Source organism: Ranitomeya variabilis, chromosome 2 (genome assembly GCF_051348905.1).
Source record: "Ranitomeya variabilis isolate aRanVar5 chromosome 2, aRanVar5.hap1, whole genome shotgun sequence".
Lineage (NCBI taxonomy): Eukaryota > Metazoa > Chordata > Amphibia > Anura > Dendrobatidae > Ranitomeya > Ranitomeya variabilis.
Window position 1 is genome coordinate 1 of NC_135233.1, and position 22,390 is coordinate 22,390.

Genomic DNA, 22,390 nt, shown 5'->3' on the forward strand with positions numbered 1-22,390 from the left:
CTTGGAAACCAGGAAAACGTTCGTTCGGTCGCATCAAGACACTTGGAGACCGGGCTTAGCTCGGCAAGACACTTGGAAACCAGGAAAACGTTCGTTCGGTCGCATCAAGACACTTGGAGACCGGGATTAGCTCGGCAAGACAATTGGAAACCAGGAAAACGTTCGTTCGGTCGCATCAAGACACTTGGAGACCGGGATTGGCGTCAGATTCCCCTAACCCGAACCCTAACCCTAACCCTAACCCTAACCCTAACCCTAACCCTAACCCAAACCCCAACCCTAACCCTAACCCCAACCCCAACCCCAACCCTAACCCCAACCCCAACCCTAACCCCAACCCTAACCCCAACCCCAACCCTAACCCTAACCCTAACCCTAACCCTAACCGGATCCACCTGCCGTAATCACCTATACGGCACCACGGGGGATGACTCAGCCCCAGGGGTGGCACCTAACCGGATCCACCTGTCAGAATCACCTATACGGCATCACGGGGGATGACTCAGCCCCAGGGGTGGCACCTACACGGTTGTCGAGCAGCCATGGCTGTAACGATGAGGTACTAACTGGATCCATCGATCCTCATCACAGCACGGTGGCTCACTCGTTAGCGCTGCGGCCTTGCCGAGCTGGCGTCACGGGTTCGAATCACGTGTTGTCATGCAGAGAAAAAACCTCGGATGTAATGCAAGGACACTTCCAGGAGCCTGGGGAGGTTTTAAGAAGGAGTCCTTGCCTCTTAGGAAAATTCTGAGGTCCCTGCGGGACGTTGGCTGGGCGCGTGTCCGAAGTGAGAGAGGCGAATCTGGGCGACCCGAGGCCAGGGGACCCCTCCCACGGGGGTCCCTGTTCCCTGGAGGTGAAGTCCCCTGCGGGACATTGGCTGGGCACGTGTCCGAAGTGAGAGAGGCGAATCTGGGCGACCCGAGGCCAGAGGGACCCCTCCCCACGGGGGTCCCTGTTCCCTGGAGGTGAAGTCCCCCTGCGGGACATTGGATGGGCGCGTGTCCGAAGTGAGAGAGGCGAATCTGGGCGACCCGAGGCTGGAGGGACCCCTCCCCACGGGGGTCCCTGTGCTCCGGAGGGGATCACTGTCATAAGGGCAATATTCCTGAGTCCGAACCCAGGGGTGGGCTCTCGAATGGCGGACGCCTTTCTGTCTTTGTCCCCCCGGAGCGGGCTCGTTGTTTTCCTGTCAGAAGTCCCCTGCGGGACATTGGCTGGGCGCGTGTCCGAAGTGAGAGAGGCGAATCTGGGCGACCCGAGGCCGGAGGGACCCTCCCCACGGGGGTCCCTGTTCTCCGGAGGGGATCACTGTCATAAGGGCAATATTCTTGAGTCCGAACCCAGGGGTGGGCTCTCGAATGGCGGACGCCTTTCTGTCTTTGTCCCCCCGGAGCGGGCTCGTTGTTTTCCTGTCGGAAGTCCCCTGCGGGACATTGGCTGGGCGCCGTGTCCGAAGTGAGAGAGGCGAATCTGGGCGACCCGAGGCCGGAGGGACCCCTCCCCACGGGGGTCCCTGTTCTCCGGAGGGGATCACTGTCATAAGGGCAATATTCTTGAGTCCGAACCCAGGGGTGGGCTCTCGAATGGCGGACGCCTTTCTGTCTTTGTCCCCCCGGAGCGGGCTCGTTGTTTTCCTGTCGGAAGTCCCCTGCGGGACGTTGGCTGGGCGCGTGTCCGAAGTGAGAGAGGCGAATCTGGGCGACCCGAGGCCGGAGGGACCCCTCCCCACGGGGGTCCCTGTACTCCGGAGGGGATCACTGTCATAAGGGCAATATTCTTGAGTCCGAACCCAGGGGTGGGCTCTCGAGTGGCGGACGCCTTTCTGTCTTTGTCCCCCCGGAGCGGGCTCGTTGTTTTCCTGTCGGAAGTCCCCTGCGGGACATTGGCTGGGCGCGTGTCCGAAGTGAGGGAGGCGAATCTGGGCGACCCTAGGCCGGAGGGACCCTCCCATTGGGGTCCCTGTTCTCCGGAGGGGATCACTGTCATAAGGGCAATATTCTTGAGTCCGAACCCAGGGGTGGCTCTCGAATGGCGGACGCCTTTCTGTCTTTGTCCCCCGGAGCGGGCTCGTTGTTTTCCTGTCGGAAGTCCCCTGCGGGACGTTGGCTGGGCGCGTGTCCGAAGTGAGAGAGGCGAATCTGGGCGACCCGAGGCTGGAGGGACCCCTCCCCACGGGGGTCCCTGTTCTCCGGAGGGGATCACTGTCATAAGGGCAATATTCCTGAGTCCGAACCCAGGGGTGGGCTCTCGAATGGCGGACGCCTTTCTGTCTTTGTCCCCCCGGAGCGGGCTCGTTGTTTTCCTGTCGGAAGTCCCCTGCGGGACATTGGCTGGGCGCGTGTCCGAAGTGAGAGAGGCGAATCTGGGCGACCCGAGGCCGGAGGGACCCCTCCCCATGGGGGTCCCTGTACTCCGGAGGGGATCACTGTCATAAGGGCAATATTCTTGAGTCCGAACCCAGGGGTGGGCTCTCGAGTGGCGGACGCCTTTCTGTCTTTGTCCCCCGGAGCGGGCTCGATGTCTCCCTGTCGGAAGTCCCCTGCGGAGGTTGGCTGTCTTTTCTTGCCTCGAGGCAGGGGGGGGGAAATTATCGTCGCCTGACCTGAACAAACTCTCACCCACTTTGGTTGGGACAGTGATGACCATGGTTGAGCTCTTTGGACGCGGATCGTCGCCTGACCTGAACAAACTCTCACCCACTTTGGTTGGGACAGTGATGACCATGGTTGAGCTCTTTGGACGCGGCTGGGAGGCCGGCACCCCGCCCCAGCTCAGGCCTTGACGGAGTGTACACCGAGGGGGCTTAATATTCGGCCAGTGGAAGCCGTCGGAGGGGGCTTAATATTCGGCCAGTGGAAGCCGTCGGAGGGGGCTTAATATTCGGCCAGTGGAAGCCGTCGGAGGGCGCTTAATATTCGGCCAGTGGAAGCCGTCGGAGGGGGCTTAATATTCGGCCAGTGGAAGCCGTCGGAGGGTGCTTAATATTCGGCCAGTGGAAGCCGTCGGAGGGGGCTTAATATTCGGCCAGTGGAAGCCGTCGGAGGGGGCTTAATATTCGGCCAGTGGAAGCCGTCGGAGGGGGCTTAATATTCGGCCAGTGGAAGCCGTCGGAGGGCGCTTAATATTCGGCCAGTGGAAGCCGTCGGAGGGGGCTTAATATTCGGCCAGTGGAAGCCGTCGGAGGGCGCTTAATATTCGGCCAGTGGAAGCCGTCGGAGGGGGCTTAATCGTCAGCCTGAGTACCCCAAAAAAATCTCCAAAGTGAGGTCAAAGTGTGTGTTCCTTGGGCGGAAATTTGAATTTTGAGCGAAAAACCATATTTTCATGCTTTAAAAATTTCAGACCTCCAGGCAGGGGGACACCGCATGCGTTATACCGAGGAAGCTTCCAGGAGCCCGGGGAAGCTGTTCTGCAGGAGCCGCTAATACTTCCATGCTTCCAGCGTGGTGCGCTGGCGGCGCTATCCCGCGGATGCTCCCCTGTGCCTGGGGAAGCTGTTGTGCAAGAACCGTTGATACTTAGAAAAAAAAATGAGGTCTGTCATACTTCCAGCGGGGTGCGCTAGCGGGCGCTATACCGCGGAGGCTCCCCTGATCCTGGGGAAGCTGTCCGGGAGTTGCCGCTGACACTTCCATGCTTCCAGCGGGTTGCGCTGGTAGGCGCTATCCCGCGGGGGGTCCCCTGCGCCCGGGGAAGCTGTCCGGGAGTTGCCGCTGACATTTCCGTGCTCCTAGCGGGTTGCGCTGGTAGGCGCTATCCCGCGAGGGGTCCCCTGCGCCCAGGGAAGCTGTCCTGGAGTTGCCGCTGACATTTCCGTGCTCCTAGCGGGTTGCGCCGCCGGGCGCTATCCGGCGCAGTGTCCCTGGTGCCCGGGGAAGCTGTCCTGGAGTTGCCGCTGACATTTCCGTGCTCCTAGCGGGTTGCGCCGGCGGGCGCTATCCGGCGCAGTGTCCCTGGTGCCCAGGGAAGCTGTCCTGGAGTTGCCGCTGACATTTCCGTGCTTCCAGCGTGGTGCGCTGGCGGCGCTATCCCGCGGATGCTCCCCAGTGCCTGGGGAAGCTGTTGTGCAAGAACCGTTGATACTTAGAAAAAAAAATGAGGTCTGTCATACTTCCAGCGGGGTGCGCTAGCGGGCGCTATACCGCGGAGGCTCCCCTGATCCTGGGGAAGCTGTCCGGGAGTTGCCGCTGACATTTCCATGCTTCCAGCGGGTTGCGCTGGTAGGCGCTATCCCGCGGGGGGTCCCCTGCGCCCGGGGAAGCTGTCCGGGAGTTGCCGCTGACATTTCCGTGCTCCTAGCGGGTTGCGCTGGTAGGCGCTATCCCGCGGGGGGTCCCCTGCGCCCAGGGAAGCTGTCCTGGAGTTGCCGCTGACATTTCCGTGCTCCTAGCGGGTTGCGCCGCCGGGCGCTATCCGGCGCAGTGTCCCTGGTGCCCGGGGAAGCTGTCCTGGAGTTGCCGCTGACATTTCCGTGCTCCTAGCGGGTTGCGCCGGCGGGCGCTATCCGGCGCAGTGTCCCTGGTGCCCAGGGAAGCTGTCCTGGAGTTGCCGCTGACATTTCCGTGCTTCCAGCGTGGTGCGCTGGCGGCGCTATCCCGCGGATGCTCCCCTGTGCCTGGGGAAGCTGTTGTGCAAGAACCGTTGATACTTAGAAAAAAAAATGAGGTCTGTCATACTTCCAGTGGGGTGCGCTAGCGGGCGCTATACCGCGGAGGCTCCCCTGATCCTGGGGAAGCTGTCCAGGAGTTGCCGCTGACATTTCCATGCTTCCAGCGGGTTGCGCTGGTAGGCGCTATCCCGCGGGGGGTCCCCTGCGCCCGGGGAAGCTGTTCGGGAGTTGCCGCTGACATTTCCGTGCTCCTAGCGGGTTGCGCTGGTAGGCGCTATCCCGCGGGGGGTCCCCTGCGCCCGGGGAAGCTGTCCGGGAGTTGCCGCTGACATTTCTGTGCTCCTAGCGGGTTGCGCTGGTAGGCGCTATCCCGCGGGGGGTCCCCTGCGCCCAGGGAAGCTGTCCTGGAGTTGCCGCTGACATTTCCGTGCTCCTAGCGGGTTGCGCCGCCGGGCGCTATCCGGCGCAGTGTCCCTGGTGCCCGGGGAAGCTGTCCTGGAGTTGCCGCTGACATTTCCGTGCTCCTAGCGGGTTGCGCCGGCGGGCGCTATCCGGCGCAGTGTCCCTGGTGCCCAGGGAAGCTGTCCTGGAGTTGCCGCTGACATTTCCGTGCTTCCAGCGTGGTGCGCTGGCGGCGCTATCCCGCGGATGCTCCCCTGTGCCTGGGGAAGCTGTTGTGCAAGAACCGTTGATACTTAGAAAAAAAAATGAGGTCTGTCATACTTCCAGCGGGGTGCGCTAGCGGGCGCTATACCGCGGAGGCTCCCCTGATCCTGGGGAAGCTGTCCGGGAGTTGCCGCTGACATTTCCATGCTTCCAGCGGGTTGCGCTGGTAGGCGCTATCCCGCGGGGGGTCCCCTGCGCCCGGGGAAGCTGTCCGGGAGTTGCCGCTGACATTTCCGTGCTCCTAGCGGGTTGCGCTGGTAGGCGCTATCCCGCGGGGGGTCCCCTGCGCCCAGGGAAGCTGTCCTGGAGTTGCCGCTGACATTTCCGTGCTCCTAGCGGGTTGCGCCGCCGGGCGCTATCCGGCGCAGTGTCCCTCGTGCCCGGGGAAGCTGTCCTGGAGTTGCCGCTGACATTTCCGTGCTCCTAGCGGGTTGCGCCGGCGGGCGCTATCCGGCGCAGTGTCCCTGGTGCCCAGGGAAGCTGTCCTGGAGTTGCCGCTGACATTTCCGTGCTTCCAGCGTGGTGCGCTGGCGGCGCTATCCCGCGGATGCTCCCCTGTGCCTGGGGAAGCTGTTGTGCAAGAACCGTTGATACTTAGAAAAAAAAATGAGGTCTGTCATACTTCCAGCGGGGTGCGCTAGCGGGCGCTATACCGCGGAGGCTCCCCTGATCCTGGGGAAGCTGTCCAGGAGTTGCCGCTGACATTTCCATGCTTCCAGCGGGTTGCGCTGGTAGGCGCTATCCCGCGGGGGGTCCCCTGCGCCCGGGGAAGCTGTCCGGGAGTTGCCGCTGACATTTCCGTGCTCCTAGCGGGTTGCGCTGGTAGGCGCTATCCCGCGGGGGGTCCCCTGCGCCCGGGGAAGCTGTCCGGGAGTTGCCGCTGACATTTCCGTGCTCCTAGCGGGTTGCGCTGGTAGGCGCTATCCCGCGGGGGGTCCCCTGCGCCCAGGGAAGCTGTCCTGGAGTTGCCGCTGACATTTCCGTGCTCCTAGCGGGTTGCGCCGCCGGGCGCTATCCGGCGCAGTGTCCCTGGTGCCCGGGGAAGCTGTCCTGGAGTTGCCGCTGACATTTCCGTGCTCCTAGCGGGTTGCGCCGGCGGGCGCTATCCGGCGCAGTGTCCCTGGTGCCCAGGGAAGCTGTCCTGGAGTTGCCGCTGACATTTCCGTGCTTCCAGCGTGGTGCGCTGGCGGCGCTATCCCGCGGATGCTCCCCTGTGCCTGGGGAAGCTGTTGTGCAAGAACCGTTGATACTTAGAAAAAAAAATGAGGTCTGTCATACTTCCAGCGGGGTGCGCTAGCGGGCGCTATACCGCGGAGGCTCCCCTGATCCTGGGGAAGCTGTCCAGGAGTTGCCGCTGACATTTCCATGCTTCCAGCGGGTTGCGCTGGTAGGCGCTATCCCGCGGGGGGTCCCCTGCGCCCGGGGAAGCTGTCCGGGAGTTGCCGCTGACATTTCCGTGCTCCTAGCGGGTTGCGCCGCCGGGCGCTATCCGGCGCAGTGTCCCTGGTGCCCGGGGAAGCTGTCCTGGAGTTGCCGCTGACATTTCCGTGCTCCTAGCGGGTTGCGCCGGCGGGCGCTATCCGGCGCAGTGTCCCTGGTGCCCAGGGAAGCTGTCCTGGAGTTGCCGCTGACATTTCCGTGCTCCTAGCGGGTTGCGCCGCCGGGCGCTATCCGGCGCAGTGTCCCTGGTGCCCGGGGAAGCTGTCCTGGAGTTGCCGCTGACATTTCCGTGCTCCTAGCGGGTTGCGCCGCCGGGCGCTATCCGGCGCAGTGTCCCTGGTGCCCGGGGAAGCTGTCCTGGAGTTGCCGCTGACATTTCCGTGCTCCTAGCGGGTTGCGCCGGCGGGCGCTATCCGGCGCAGTGTCCCTGGTGCCCAGGGAAGCTGTCCGGGAGTTGCCGCTGACATTTCCGTGCTCCTAGCGGGTTGCGCTGGTAGGCGCTATCCCGCGGGGGGTCCCCTGCGCCCGGGGAAGCTGTCCGGGAGTTGCCGCTGACATTTCCATGCTTCCAGCGGGCTGCGCTGGTAGGCGCTATCCCGCGGGGGGTCCCCTGCGCCCGGGGAAGCTGTCCGGGAGTTGCCGCTGACATTTCCGTGCTTCCAGCGGGCTGCGCTGGTAGGCGCTATCCCGCGGGGGGTCCCCTGCGCCCGGGGAAGCTGTCCGGGAAGAGCCGTTGATACTTAGAAATATTTTGTGAAATTTCCGTTTTTGAGAACAAATATAGAATTGACATTCTTCCGGGGGGGGTGAATACTTCCAGTGGGGGGGGTGTGAAGTCGCAGGCGTTATACCGAGGAGGCTTCCATGGCCCCCGGATTGATTTTCAAAAAAGAGCCGTTGGGACTTAGAAAAATTTTGAGGTCTGTCATACTTCCAGGCGGGGGGAAACCGCAGGCGTTATACCGAGGAGGCTTCCATGGCCCCCGGATTGATTTTCAAAAAAGAGCCGTTGGGACTTAGAAATTTTCCGGCGAGGTGTTTCGGCTTCCAGGAGCCGTAGAACTTTGGGAAATTAATTTCGCTCACCGGTTCCAGGTGTTTTGAGCTAGACCAGGTCCCAGCTACGCCGCCTGACCGCCAAATTTTGCAAAATCGAAAAAAAAAAAAATAGAACCGGAATGAGTAAATTTCTGGCTGCCGCATCCCAGGCGCGGCTACATAAAGTCGGACACTTTTTGACTTTGTACCGGCTTAAGTGGGGTCGGTGTCTCGCCATGCAAATACCCAGTTTTGCACACCAGCTGCAGGATATAGGAGAGAGCTGCTCCTCTCGGCCACGACTAATATCTGTTATTTTCGTGGTTCCTCGAGTCGGATAGGCGGTTTGGCGAGTACCCCCTGATTTTTATGGAAGTTTTAACTTGCTTCGAGACCAGGCTTCCGCGGCTCCAGGGGGACTTTTGCCGGTCGTCTTTCCCGCGTCACAGACGCTATTCCTGGGTTACCCGAGCCCAGGAGGACGCTCCCCACGGGTGTCCTCGTTCTCAGGAGGCGCTTACTGACGGCAGGGCATTTCTTGAGTCCTCACCCGGGGCAGGACTCTCGGAAGGCGGACGCCCTTATGACTTAGCCCCCCTCAGAGCCGGCTGGTTGTTTCCTTATCGGTAGTCCCCCGCGGACATTGGCTGATTGTGCGCCCGAGCGCAAGAGGCTATGTTGGATTACCTGAGCCCAGGAGGACGCTCCCCACGGGTGTCCTCGTTCTCAGGAGGCACTTACTGACGGCAGGGCATTTCTTGAGTCCTCACCCGGGGCAGGACTCTCGGAAGGCGGACGCCCTTATGACTTAGCCCCCCCAGAGCCGGCTGGTTGTTTCCTTATCGGTAGTCCCCCGTGGACATTGGCTGATTGTGCGCCCGAGCGCAAGAGGCTATGTTGGGTTACCTGAGCCCAGGAGGACGCTCCCCACGGGTGTCCTCGTTCTCAGGAGGCGCTTACTGACGGCAGGGCATTTCTTGAGTCCTCACCCGGGGCAGGACTCTCGGAAGGCGGACGCCCTTATGACTTAGCCCCCCCCCCAGAGCCGGCTGGTTGTTTCCTTATCGGTAGTCCCCCGCGGACATTGGCTGATTGTGCGCCCGAGCGCAAGAGGCTATGTTGGGTTACCTGAGCCCAGGAGGACGCTCCCCACGGGTGTCCTCGTTCTCAGGAGGCGCTTACTGACGGCAGGGCATTTCTTGAGTCCTCACCCGGGGCAGGACTCTCGGAAGGCGGACGCCCTTATGACTTAGCCCCCCCAGAGCCGGCTGGTTGTTTCCTTATCGGTAGTCCCCCGCGGACATTGGCTGATTGTGCGCCCGAGCGCAAGAGGCTATGTTGGGTTACCTGAGCCCAGGAGGACGCTCCCCACGGGTGTCCTCGTTCTCAGGAGGCGCTTACTGACGGCAGGGCATTTCTTGAGTCCTCACCCGGGGCAGGACTCTCGGAAGGCGGACGCCCTTATGACTTAGCCCCCCCCAGAGCCGGCTGGTTGTTTCCTTATCGGTAGTCCCCCGCGGACATTGGCTGATTGTGCGCCCGAGCGCAAGAGGCTATGTTGGGTTACCTGAGCCCAGGAGGACGCTCCCCACGGGTGTCCTCGTTCTCAGGAGGCACTTACTGACGGCAGGGCATTTCTTGAGTCCTCACCCGGGGCAGGACTCTCGGAAGGTGGACGCCCTTATGACTTAGCCCCCCCAGAGCCGGCTGGTTGTTTCCTTATCGGTAGTCCCCCGCGGACATTGGCTGATTGTGCGCCCGAGCGCAAGAGGCTATGTTGGGTTACCTGAGCCCAGGAGGACGCTCCCCACGGGTGTCCTCGTTCTCAGGAGGCGCTTACTGACGGCAGGGCATTTCTTGAGTCCTCACCCGGGGCAGGACTCTCGGAAGGCGGACGCCCTTATGACTTAGCCCCCCCCAGAGCCGGCTGGTTGTTTCCTTATCGGTAGTCCCCCGCGGACATTGGCTGATTGTGCGCCCGAGCGCAAGAGGCTATGTTGGGTTACCTGAGCCCAGGAGGACGCTCCCCACGGGTGTCCTCGTTCTCAGGAGGCACTTACTGACGGCAGGGCATTTCTTGAGTCCTCACCCGGGGCAGGACTCTCGGAAGGCGGACGCCCTTATGACTTAGCCCCCCCAGAGCCGGCTGGTTGTTTCCTTATCGGTAGTCCCCCGCGGACATTGGCTGGTTGTGCGTCCGAGCGCAAGAGGCTATGTTGGGTTACCTGAGCCCAGGATGACGCTCCCCACGGGTGTCCAGGTCCCAGCTACGCCGCCTGACCGCCAAATTTTGCAAAATCGAAAAAAAAAAAGAACCGGAATGAGGAAATTTCTGGCTGCCGCATCCTAGGCGCGGCTACATAAAGTCGGACACTTTTTGACTTTGTACCGGCTTAAGTGGGGTCGGTGTCTCGCCATGCAAATACCCAGTTTTGCACACCAGCTGTAGGATATAGGAGAGAGCTGCTCCTCTCGGCCACGACTAATATCTGTTATTTTCGTGGTTCCTCGAGTCGGATAGGCGGTTTGGCGAGTACCCCCTGATTTTTATGGAAGTTTTAACTTGCTTCGAGACCAGGCTTCCGCGGCTCCAGGGGGACTTTTGCCGGTCGTCTTTCCCGAGTCACAGACGTGATTCCTGGGTTACCCGAGCCCAGGAGGACGCTCCCCACGGGTGTCCTCGTTCTCCGGAGGCGCTTACTGACGGCAGGGCAATTCTTGAGTCCACACCCGGGGCAGGACTCTTGGAAGGCGGACGCCCTTATGACTTTGCCCCCTCAGATCAGGCTTGGCGTTTCTCTGTGTCGGATGTCTCCCGCTTCCATGCCTCCGGGGAGACCTATGAGAGAATCGCACCGTGACCCGGATTCCGTCTTGAGGGCGCCCGGAGCGTGTCAGAGATGTACTTCCAGGACTCTCGTGCACATTTCTTCCCTGTCTCCCTGAGGGGAATGATGGCAGCAGTGATTTCACCTGGGCCCCGGCTCTTCCTCCGATCGATTTGGCACAGCGCTCCCGGGTGGGGAGGTGGTGCCGCTCGCTCGGCCCGGGCTTTGGAGCCCGGTCGGTTTATGGTGGGCGGTCTTCCTCCTTTACCCCCCGGGTTGCAGCCACTCATCCTTGGGCGTGCACACTGGCCGTCACCTCCTGCTTGTGGATGGAGGTGATTGAGCTGTGGGGAGTTTGACTCGAACCGTGGTACGTCAGCGGTACGACGACCCGCACGGGCGAATGGCGGGGCGCCCACCCACCCCGGTGTGGGGCCCGTCGTCCGAATCGCTCCCCGTGCGGGGTAGCACAATGATTTTCTCCGAGGGCGGCCCTGTGACTTCCAGATGCACAGCTCATCCGTGGAGGCCTGTGCCGCACCCCAGCGTCCGAAGGGCAGCCTCCTCGGTGGGCATCGGCGAGAGTGGTGGCGGTGGGTGGCGCTTCCACGCCACCGCCGAGCTCCGCGTTTTCCGAGCTTTCCCGAGCCCCTACGATAGTGGGTGGGCGACAGACATGTGGGGAGGCAGGCGAGTGGGTTCTCACCGTGTGGTGTGCCCCGCTGCCCGAACGCCTTTGCCTTCTTCCTCGTCCGTCGTCCTCCGAGGCGGCTCGGCAGGGAGCGCGAGAGCGAGAGGGAGAGCGAGAGAGAGACCAAGCGGACGCCCCATAGCGAGAAGGGATGATGGAGAAGGAAAGACGAATCGAAGGGGGGCACGAGTTTTGGCGAAGGGAGTACCCGGCGTATTGCCGCCCCGGGCTTCTTCTGTTCTCAACAGTTGAGGCATGGCTTTGGGGGGAGACACCGCTCGGTCGGTTACCTTTGAGGTTACGGGCAAGAGCCCGGGACGAGGGACTACGCCGGAGGGTGACGCCGACACGGCCAGGCCGACTGCGCCCCGCGCGACCTCCGCGTCGCTGGGGCTTGCGCCGGAGCCGCGGTGGACCCCGGCGGCCAGCCCCCCTCTCCCACTCCTCGCGCCCGTCCGCCGGTGGGTCGAGGACCCCCCACGGTGGAGGCAGGTCTAAGCCAGACGGTGGCGCCGCAATGGCCCCCACGCCCTGGCCCCTCTCCCCAGCAGCGACTCTGTGTGTCGCCCCGGGAGCGTTGGGTCATGAGGCAGGGAGGGCCGTGGCATCCTCCGGAGGCCAGTCACCTCGCCCTCCCCGCGCAAGGGGTGGTTTTTACAACAGATGCCCTCCGTTCGGGAGGCCGGGTCTAAGCCAGACGGTGGCGCTGCAATGGCCCCCACGCCCTGGCCCCTCTCCCCAGCAGCGACTCTGTGTGTCGCCCCGGGAGCGTTGGGTCATGAGGCAGGGAGGGCCGTGGCATCCTCCGGAGGCCAGTCACCTCGCCCTCCCCGCGCAAGGGGTGGTTTTTACAACAGATGCCCTCCGTTCGGGAGGCCGGGTCTAAGCCAGACGGTGGCGCTGCAATGGCCCCCACGCCCTGGCCCCTCTCCCCAGCAGCGACTCTGTGTGTCGCCCCGGGAGCGGTGGGTCACGAGGCAGGGCGGCCGTGGTGTCCCCCGAAGGCCAGTCACCTCGCCCTCTCCGTGCAAGGTGGGTATTTTCCAGACGCCCTCCGCATCGGTGGCTTCGCACTGTACAGCGTGCACGATCTCACGGCGGCACTGCACTCGCCGTTCAGGCTCCCCTTTCCCCGTGGGTTACGCCCCCAGGACGCCGCCTACCGGCACGGACGACGACGGCGATGAGGATTTCCCTTCCTCTGGTCGCCCTTCCCGCTGCGGGGCTTCCTCCGGCCTCTCTCCCCCTCCGGGTCCGCTCCCTCGCCTCAACGCGGTTGTGTTGGGGAGCTACCTGGTTGATCCTGCCAGTAGCATATGCTTGTCTCAAAGATTAAGCCATGCACGTGTAAGTGGTTCTCCTTCCGCTTTGCCAGGGCGCTCTGCAGGGCGGGGGCGTTGAGGGCACGCGAGGACAGCGGGCGGGCGACGTTGGGAGGGTGCGGGGAGCCCCTCTCGCTCCGTCGCCCAGGAAAAAGACGCCCGGCCTCGCGCCGATGATTGTTGCCCTGACGCTGCCTGCCGAGGAAAAACAAGAAGCCCCCCGTGCACGCGAAAGGCCGTCCCGGGTACCATTCTCCCGTGCGCTCGCGCACCCCCCTCCCCGGGGTACGCGGGTCCGGGCGGTAGGTCGAGAAGCCTCGAGCCCTCCTTTGTCCTCCTCCCCGCCGGAGGGAGGGACGTGGGAGGCCGAGCGCCCGGGGCAACAGGGCCGAGATGGAAAACCCCTTTTGACGCACCCCAGTCTTTTGCAGCCGGCCAACACGAGAGTGGGAAAAAAGGGGGCGCCTCCGAGCGTCCCAGACCCAGAAAGCGCGACTCTTAACGGTGGATCACTCGGCTCGCGCGTCGATGAAGAACGCAGCTAGCTTCGAGAAATAGTGTGAATTGCAGGACACATTGATCATCGACACTTCGAACGCACCTTGCGGCCCCGGGTTGCTCCCGGGGCTATGCCTGTCTGAGGGTCGCCCCTCCGTCGATCGCCTCCGTGGCGCGGCTGGGGTCCCGTCGCAAGGGTGACATCGAGGGAGGCCCGAGGCTACGCGCCCCGATGCCCTTTCCTCCTTTCTCCCTTACGTCCCCCCAAGGCCAGACCCACCCGCCCTGGGCCCACCCGATGGGGTTTACCCTCCGTCACTCCCCCCCCAGGAGCGTGCCGCGAGGCTGTCTGTGGAGACACAGGGCGTACGGGAGACCGGACCACCCCGACGTCGCTCGGGGGCCCGAGTCCTTCTAATAGTGGCCCCAGCCCGCGGACGGTGGTAGGCCGGTAGCGGCCCCCGGCACGGCGGGACCCGGTCTCCCCGGAGTCGGGTTGTTTGTGAATGCAGCCCAAAGCGGGTGGTAAACTCCATCTAAGGCTAAATACCGGCGCGAGACTGATAGCGGACAAGTACCGTGAGGGAAAGTTGAAAAGAACTTTGAAGAGAGAGTTCAAGAGGGCGTGAAACCGCTGCGATCTATTGAAAGTCATCCCTCGAGACAAGCTTTTGTCATTTGCCTCCGATGCGTATCCCCCCCTCTAACGCTGCAGGGGGGAAGCGGGAACCCCTCCGGGGCACGGAGACCATGACCGGACGTACAGGGGTCTGATCAACCCCTGGACCGTACGGGCTGCTGGCTGCCGTGCCTGCCGCAGGCGAGAAGCGGGAACCCCTCTGGGGCACGGAGACCACGACCGGACGTACAGGGGTCTGATCAACCCCTGGACCGTACGGGCTGCTGGCTGCCGTGCCTGCTGCAGGCGAGAAGCGGGGAACCCCTTCGGGGCACGGGGACGGACGTACCAGGGGACTGATCAACCCCTGGACCGTACGGGCTGCCGTGCCTTCCTCAAATCGCTTGACCTGAACAAAAGGTCAATTTTTGTGATGACCGTGGTGGAACATTGGAGGTGTACCGAGGACGCTTCCAGGAGCCTGGGGAAGCTTTTCTGGAAGAGTCCTTGACACTTAGAAAATTTGGGGCAATTTTCTAAGGGAAAAAAAATCACAGGTCAGTGATTTTAGACCGAGTCAAAGAGGCAAAGATGAACGTAGATTTGAATATTTTTATTCATGACAGACCAAAATTGACAGATTCACATGGGCTTTGTTCTCCTGAATGGGATGAGCCGAATATTCTCGAGACTATACGACTCAGTAGACTCAGTAGACTCGGGTGACTCGGGAGCACTTTCCGTGAGGTCTACCGGCTCGTTATCCAATTCACTGGTCGATGCCATTACTGGGGACAGAATCTCGGCGTCTTCACGATTTCCTGCATGCCCCTCAGACTCGTGTGACTCGGGTGCACTTTCCGTGAGGTCTACCAGCTCGTTATCCAATTCACTGGTCGATGCCATTACTGGTGACAGAATCTCAGCGTCATCACGATTTCCTGCGTTGAACACCAGCTCTTGGGCACGGCACATATCGGTCAGGGTCTTCTCCCGGTAAATTCGCTCGGCCACGTCGTTTGTATGTGCCAAGTACCGAGCAAACAATCGCTTTTCACAATCCGTGTATTGTGACAAAGTCCATGTCTCACATACCCGCCGTACGAGGTGGCTGGTGATGTTTGTGAGGTTGTAGCTGCGGAGGAAAGCATATCGTTAGTACCGGTTGCTACTTACGGCTGTGGGTCACTTGACTGGTGGCCACCTTGCCTTGAATGGTATCGTCTGAGTCCCACAGATGGATTTTCTATGACCTTCCCGGTACACGTCACAAAAAAGTTTGTGATGATCTTTCGGCCAGCGGTAAAGACCGGCCTGACATGTTCCGCATATGCTTTGAACCACTGAAAAAGAAAAAAAATGTTAATCTCAAGCCAGAGGGCACCCCTCCAAAAGGCGAGTGGGGTTGCCTGGGTTCCCTGGCTTTGAGAAAAGCTTACCGATTCCTCTTCCTCCGAAAGTACGAAAGTTGCTACCTGAGAGGTGGAACACTTGTGAGTCTTCACACCCACAATTGTCTTGCGCCTTCCGTGGTACATGTGATGGATCCTCTCATTCCACTCTGAAACCTACGATGTGAAAAAAAGGTGGAAAAATATTGAACCGGTTCAGCAAATACCGCTGACCCACAGGGCGCGACGACTTACCGTCATGTTACGAACGACACCCGGTCTTTGGAGATGTTTTAGAATCAGAAGGGCTTGGAGGTACAGTACGACTTCCCGGCGATCTACTTCCGATCCGCCATCTGTCACAGCCTCGATGCTAGCTAGAAATGTTGGCCTTGCCTCCTCCAGTATCATCTGGCAGTCCTTGGGTGACTTTGATGGCTTCATCAATATATCGTACCTGTGGGGAAAAATGAAGCCAATTAACCAACATGCAAGGTTCGGTAACAATCCGCGGACGATTGGCTTTTTTGAACGGTGCACCTTTTACTGACAGACTCTCGGCAGGCTCCCTTGTACAATGTTTTCTGGAGGTCTGTTGTAAAATTCATGAACACTTCACAGGCCTTATAAAGCTGCGGATTCTCCAGTCTCAGTTTGGTGGCCCTCATCTGATAGATGGTAAATCTCCGTATGTGCTTCAACATTTTGAGGGAGGTCTGGCTCGATAGACGGAGTTTTCCAAGTTGCTCGAAAAAATTATTAACCTTGGATGGTTTTACGAGGTACTCCAGTGTTACAAATCTTGGGTTCACAAAAAATAGAAACCGTGCTACGTTTGATACCTCCTGTTGACAGTTTGGGACCCCACGGGTAACTGTCAGGTACGAGTGGAACCCCTTTAACATGGGGTGATTCAATGAGTGACGCTTGTACAATCCGGCGGCCTTGGTAGCCCTGCGGTTTTTGTCTTTCCATTCCCTTTTCTGAATACTTAAATCGCTGCCATCCACGACGCTCCCCGTGTGGTCAGGCTCAGGGCACGGTTCTCCCACCGGACTGTCTACCGTCTGTAAAAAGAAAGGCACGTCCATCTCATCCGAACCTAGCTCTGCCAGGGGCGGGGAGCACGGTTCTCCCACCGGACTGTCTACCGTCCGTAAAAGGAAAGGCACGTCCATCTCATCCGAATCTAGCTCTTCCAGGGGCATGGAGCCTGGGCGGTGCTCCGGATTGTCAGCTGGTACCTGAGCGGACCCTTCAGAGGTCAGTGGCGCGTTTTGTGACTCAAACCTCGGCTTGTTTGCTATTAAAAAGCCGCGACCTTCTAAGAAGGTAACAGTCTCTTCCAACGAATGGAGGGGCTTGAGCTCACTGAATTGGATCGTTGTCCCCTTGCTAGCGATACAGCGGAGTTGACACTTGGCCGAAGCGATGGCGGTTTTTATCTCCGACTCCCCGTGGGACCTCAGGCATACCCGTCTCAGATGTGTGGATATGTATTTGGTTGCCCTGTGACACACGGGGCATGTAAGCGGTGTCCGTGGATGCCTGCGGGGACACAAGCAATAAAACCGGTCACCTTGAGTACAACTCCGCTGCAAGGTACATTTATGTGTCTCTATGTGGCCGACGAATGTCTTCTACTCACCGCTCCATGGCGAAGGGTTTCCCGCAGTCAAACGGAGTGTCCCGTAATAGTTGATTAAAGCGCTGTGTTTCTCTGTGTCTTGAACGGTGGCAAACTGCTTTTCCTCCGCGTGTCACCCGCCCAGGTGAAAGACGCCAGCACAGGTGATTGGAATTGACCGGATGTGTTTTGCCGTACTCTGATATACGTCACCACGGGGGATGAGTCGGCCCCAAGGGTGGCACCTACACGGCTGCTAAAGATCCGTAGGGTTGCTGATATATCCCTAACCCTAACCCTAACCCGAACCCGAACCCTAACCCTAACCCTAACCCGAACCCGAACCCTAACCCTAACCCTAACCCGAACCCGAACCCGAACCCGAACCCTAACCCTAACCCTAACCCTAACCCGAACCCTAACCCTAACCCTAACCCTAACCCGAACCCGAACCCTAACCCTAACCCGAACCCTAACCCGAACCCTAACCCTAACCCTAACCCGAACCCGAACCCGAACCCTAACCCTAACCCGAACCCGAACCCGAACCCGAACCCTAACCCTAACCCGAACCCTAACCCTAACCCGAACCCTAACCCTAACCCGAACCCGAACCCTAACCCTAACCCGAACCCTAACCCGAACCCGAACCCTAACCCTAACCCTAACCCGAACCCTAACCCGAACCCGAACCCTAACCCGAACCCGAACCCGAACCCGAACCCTAACCCTAACCCTAACCCTAACCCTAACCCTAACCCGAACCCTAACCCTAACCCGAACCCTAACCCTAACCCTAACCGGATCCACCTGCCGTAATCACCTATACGGCACCACGGGGGATGACTCAGCCCCAGGGGTGGCACCTAACCGGATCCACCTGTCAGAATCACCTATACGGCATCACGGGGGATGACTCAGCCCCAGGGGTGGCACCTACACGGTTGTCGAGCAGCCATGGCTGTAACGATGGGGTACTAACTGGATCCATCGATCCTCATCACAGCACGGTGGCTCACTCGTTAGCGCTGCGGCCTTGCCGAGCTGGCGTCACGGGTTCGAATCACGTGTTGTCATGCAGAGAAAAAACCTCGGATGTAATGCAAGGACACTTCCAGGAGCCTGGGGAGGTTTTAAGAAGGAGTCCTTGCCTCTTAGGAAAATTCTGAGGTCCCTGCGGGACGTTGGCTGGGCGCGTGTCCGAAGTGAGAGAGGCGAATCTGGGCGACCCGAGGCCAGGGGGACCCCTCCCCACGGGGGTCCCTGTTCCCTGGAGGTGAAGTCCCCTGCGGGACATTGGCTGGGCGCGTGTCCGAAGTGAGAGAGGCGAATCTGGGCGACCCGAGGCCAGAGGGACCCCTCCCCACGGGGGTCCCTGTTCCCTGGAGGTGAAGTCCCCCTGCGGGACATTGGCTGGGCGCGTGTCCGAAGTGAGAGAGGCGAATCTGGGCGACCCGAGGCTGGAGGGACCCCTCCCCACGGGGGTCCCTGTTCTCCGGAGGGGATCACTGTCATAAGGGCAATATTCCTGAGTCCGAACCCAGGGGTGGGCTCTCGAATGGCGGACGCCTTTCTGTCTTTGTCCCCCCGGAGCGGGCTCGTTGTTTTCCTGTCGGAAGTCCCCTGCGGGACATTGGCTGGGCGCGTGTCCGAAGTGAGAGAGGCGAATCTGGGCGACCCGAGGCTGGAGGGACCCCTCCCCACGGGGGTCCCTGTTCTCCGGAGGGGATCACTGTCATAAGGGCAATATTCCTGAGTCCGAACACAGGGGTGGGCTCTCGAATGGCGGACGCCTTTCTGTCTTTGTCCCCCCGGAGCGGGCTCGTTGTTTTCCTGTCGGAAGTCCCCTGCGGGACATTGGCTGGGCGCGTGTCCGAAGTGAGAGAGGCGAATCTGGGCGACCCGAGGCTGGAGGGACCCCTCCCCACGGGGGTCCCTGTTCTCCGGAGGGGATCACTGTCATAAGGGCAATATTCTTGAGTCCGAACCCAGGGGTGGGCTCTCGAATGGCGGACGCCTTTCTGTCTTTGTCCCCCCGGAGCGGGCTCGTTGTTTTCCTGTCGGAAGTCCCCTGCGGGACATTGGCTGGGCGCGTGTCCGAAGTGAGAGAGGCGAATCTGGGCGACCCGAGGCCGGAGGGACCCCTCCCCACGGGGGTCCCTGTTCTCCGGAGGGGATCACTGTCATAAGGGCAATATTCTTGAGTCCGAACCCAGGGGTGGGCTCTCGAATGGCGGACGCCTTTCTGTCTTTGTCCCCCCGGAGCGGGCTCGATGTCTCCCTGTCGGAAGTCGCCTGACCTGAACAAACTCTCACCCACTTTGGTTGGGACAGTGATGACCATGGTTGAGCTCTTTGGACGCGGCTGGGAGGCCAGCACCCCGCCCCAGCTCAGGCCTTGACGGAGTGTACACCGAGGGGGCTTAATATTCGGCCAGTGGAAGCCGTCGGAGGGGGCTTAATATTCGGCCAGTGGAAGCCGTCGGAGGGGGCTTAATATTCGGCCAGTGGAAGCCGTCGGAGGGGGCTTAATATTCGGCCAGTGGAAGCCGTCGGAGGGCGCTTAATATTCGGCCAGTGGAAGCCGTCGGAGGGCGCTTAATATTCGGCCAGTGGAAGCCGTCGGAGGGCGCTTAATATTCGGCCAGTGGAAGCCGTCGGAGGGCGCTTAATATTCGGCCAGTGGAAGCCGTCGGAGGGCGCTTAATATTCGGCCAGTGGAAGCCGTCGGAGGGCGCTTAATATTCGGCCAGTGGAAGCCGTCGGAGGGGGCTTAATCGTCGGCCTGAGTACCCCCAAAAAATCTCCAAAGTGAGGTCAAAGTGTGTGTTCCTTGGGCGGAAATTTGAATTTTGAGCGAAAAACCATATTTTCATACTCTAAAAATTTCAGGCGAGTGTCAGACTTCCATGCAGGGGAAACCGCTGGATGCGTACCGATGACGCTTCCAGGAGCCTGGGGAAGATTTTCTGGAAGAGTCCTTGATACTTTAAAAAAAAAAAAACTTAGTGCGATTTTTGAGAAAATCTCGATTTTGTGAAAAATGTCACATTTCCCCTACTTCCACCCCAGGGGGGCGTCAATATGTTGTAAAGCACCCCAAGGCAGTGACCTAACTGGGGGTGAAGTTTGCGGGGCGCGGGCGGAAAGTTGAATTTTTGGATGAAAACGCGTATTTTCATACTCTAAAAATTTCAGGCGAGTGTCAGACTTCCATGCAGGGGAAACCGCTGGATGCGTACCGATGACGCTTCCAGGAGCCTGGGGAAGATTTTCTGGAAGAGTCCTTGATACTTTAAAAAAAAAAAAACTTAGTGCGATTTTTGAGAAAATCTCGATTTTGTGAAAAATGTCACATTTCCCCTACTTCCACCCCAGGGGGGCGTCAATATGTTGTGAGGCACCCCAGGACAGTGACCTAACTGGGGGTGAAGTTTGCGGGGCGCGGGCGGAAAGTTGAATTTTTGGATGAAAATGCATATTTTCATACTTTGAAAATTTCAGGCGTGTGTCAGACTTCCAGGAGGGGGAAACCGCTGGAGGCGTACCGAGGACGCTTCCAGGAGCCTGGGGAAGATTTTCTGGAAGAGTCCTTGATACTTTAAAAAAAAAAAAACTTAGTGCGATTTTTGAGAAAATCTCGATTTTGTGAAAAATGTCACATTTCCCCTACTTCCACCCCAGGGGGGCGTCAATATGTTGTGAGGCACCCCAGGACAGTGACCTAACTGGGGGTGAAGTTTGCGGGGCGCGGGCGGAAAGTTGAATTTTTGGATGAAAATGCATATTTTCATACTTTGAAAATTTCAGGCGTGTGTCAGACTTCCAGGAGGGGGAAACCGCTGGAGGCGTACCGATGACGCTTCCAGGAGCCTGGGGAAGATTTTCTGGAAGAGTCCTTGATACTTTAAAAAAAAAAAAACTTAGTGCGATTTTTGAGAAAATCTCGATTTTGTGAAAAATGTCACATTTCCCCTACTTCCACCCCAGGGGGGCGTCAATATGTTGTAAAGTACCCCAAGGCAGTGACCTGAATGCGGGTAAAGTTTGCGGGGCGCGGGCGGAAAGTTGAATTATTGGATGAAAATGCGTATTTTCATACTTTAACATTTTCAGGCGAGTGTCATACTTCCATGCGGGGGAAACCGCTGGAGGCGTACCGAGGACGCTTCCAGGAGCCTGGGGAAGATTTTCTGGAAGAGTCCTTGATACTTTAAAAAAAAAAAAACAGTGCGATTTTTGAGAAAATCTCGATTTTGTGAAAAATGTCACATTTCCCCTACTTCCACCCCAGGGGGGCGTCAATATGTTGTAAAGTACCCCAAGGCAGTGACCTGAATGCGGGTAAAGTTTGCGGGGCGCGGGCGGAAAGTTGAATTATTGGATGAAAATGCGTATTTTCATACTTTAACATTTTCAGGCGAGTGTCATACTTCCATGCGGGGGAAACCGCTGGAGGCGTACCGAGGACGCTTCCAGGAGCCTGGGGAAGATTTTCTGGAAGAGTCCTTGATACTTTAAAAAAAAAAAAACAGTGCGATTTTTGAGAAAATCTCGATTTTGTGAAAAATGTCACATTTCCCCTACTTCCACCCCAGGGGGGCGTCAATATGTTGTAAAGTACCCCAAGGCAGTGACCTGAATGCGGGTAAAGTTTGCGGGGCGCGGGCGGAAAGTTGAATTCTTGGATGAAAATGCGTATTTTCATACCTTAACATTTTCAGGCGAGTGTCATACTTCCATGCGGGGGAAACCGCTGGAGGCGTACCGAGGACGCTTCCAGGAGCCTGGGGAAGATTTTCTGGAAGAGTCCTTGATACTTTAAAAAAAAAAAAACTTAGTGCGATTTTTGAGAAAATCTCGATTTTGTGAAAAATGTCACATTTCCCCTACTTCCACCCCAGGGGGGCGTCAATATGTTGTGAGGCACCCCAGGACAGTGACCTAACTGGGGGTGAAGTTTGCGGGGCGCGGGCGGAAAGTTGAATTTTTGGATGAAAATGCATATTTTCATACTTTGAAAATTTCAGGCGTGTGTCAGACTTCCAGGAGGGGGAAACCGCTGGAGGCGTACCGATGACGCTTCCAGGAGCCTGGGGAAGATTTTCTGGAAGAGTCCTTGATACTTTAAAAAAAAAAAAACTTAGTGCGATTTTTGAGAAAATCTCGATTTTGTGAAAAATGTCACATTTCCCCTACTTCCACCCCAGGGGGGCGTCAATATGTTGTAAAGTACCCCAAGGCAGTGACCTGAATGCGGGTAAAGTTTGCGGGGCGCGGGCGGAAAGTTGAATTATTGGATGAAAATGCGTATTTTCATACTTTAACATTTTCAGGCGAGTGTCATACTTCCATGCGGGGGAAACCGCTGGAGGCGTACCGAGGACGCTTCCAGGAGCCTGGGGAAGATTTTCTGGAAGAGTCCTTGATACTTTAAAAAAAAAAAAACAGTGCGATTTTTGAGAAAATCTCGATTTTGTGAAAAATGTCACATTTCCCCTACTTCCACCCCAGGGGGGCGTCAATATGTTGTAAAGTACCCCAAGGCAGTGACCTGAATGCGGGTAAAGTTTGCGGGGCGCGGGCGGAAAGTTGAATTCTTGGATGAAAATGCGTATTTTCATACCTTAACATTTTCAGGCGAGTGTCATACTT

The 22,390-nt window shown here is 58.9% G+C and overlaps 1 protein-coding gene and 1 non-coding gene across 2 annotated transcripts; one reads left to right on the top strand and one right to left on the bottom strand.

Annotated features, from left to right (window-relative positions):
- Positions 1–13,093: 13,093 nt before the first annotated feature.
- On the top strand, positions 13,094–13,247 carry LOC143810501 (5.8S ribosomal RNA). Its single transcript, XR_013222953.1, has one exon. It is a non-coding gene; the product is annotated as a 5.8S ribosomal RNA (ribosomal RNA).
- A 1,604-nt stretch (positions 13,248–14,851) lies between these two features.
- On the bottom strand, positions 14,852–16,764 carry LOC143804100 (uncharacterized). The gene is made up of 5 exons (XM_077281837.1): positions 16,757–16,764; positions 15,649–16,656; positions 15,364–15,565; positions 15,157–15,285; positions 14,852–15,060 (listed from the first exon to the last, which is right to left on the bottom strand). Exons 1-5 carry the CDS (start codon positions 16,762–16,764, stop codon positions 14,890–14,892), a joined length of 1,518 nt encoding a protein of 505 aa, XP_077137952.1. The 3' UTR covers positions 14,852–14,889.
- Between the last annotated feature and the right edge of the window lie 5,626 nt (positions 16,765–22,390).

Coding starts and splice junctions, on each gene's coding strand:
- LOC143804100 (XM_077281837.1), bottom strand. Junction 15,566..15,648: donor CGAGAGTCTGTCAGTAAAAG/GTGCACCGTTCA, acceptor TTTTCCCCACAG/GTACGATATATTGATGAAGC. Junction 15,061..15,156: donor TTTCGGAGGAAGAGGAATCG/GTAAGCTTTTCT, acceptor TTTCTTTTTCAG/TGGTTCAAAGCATATGCGGA.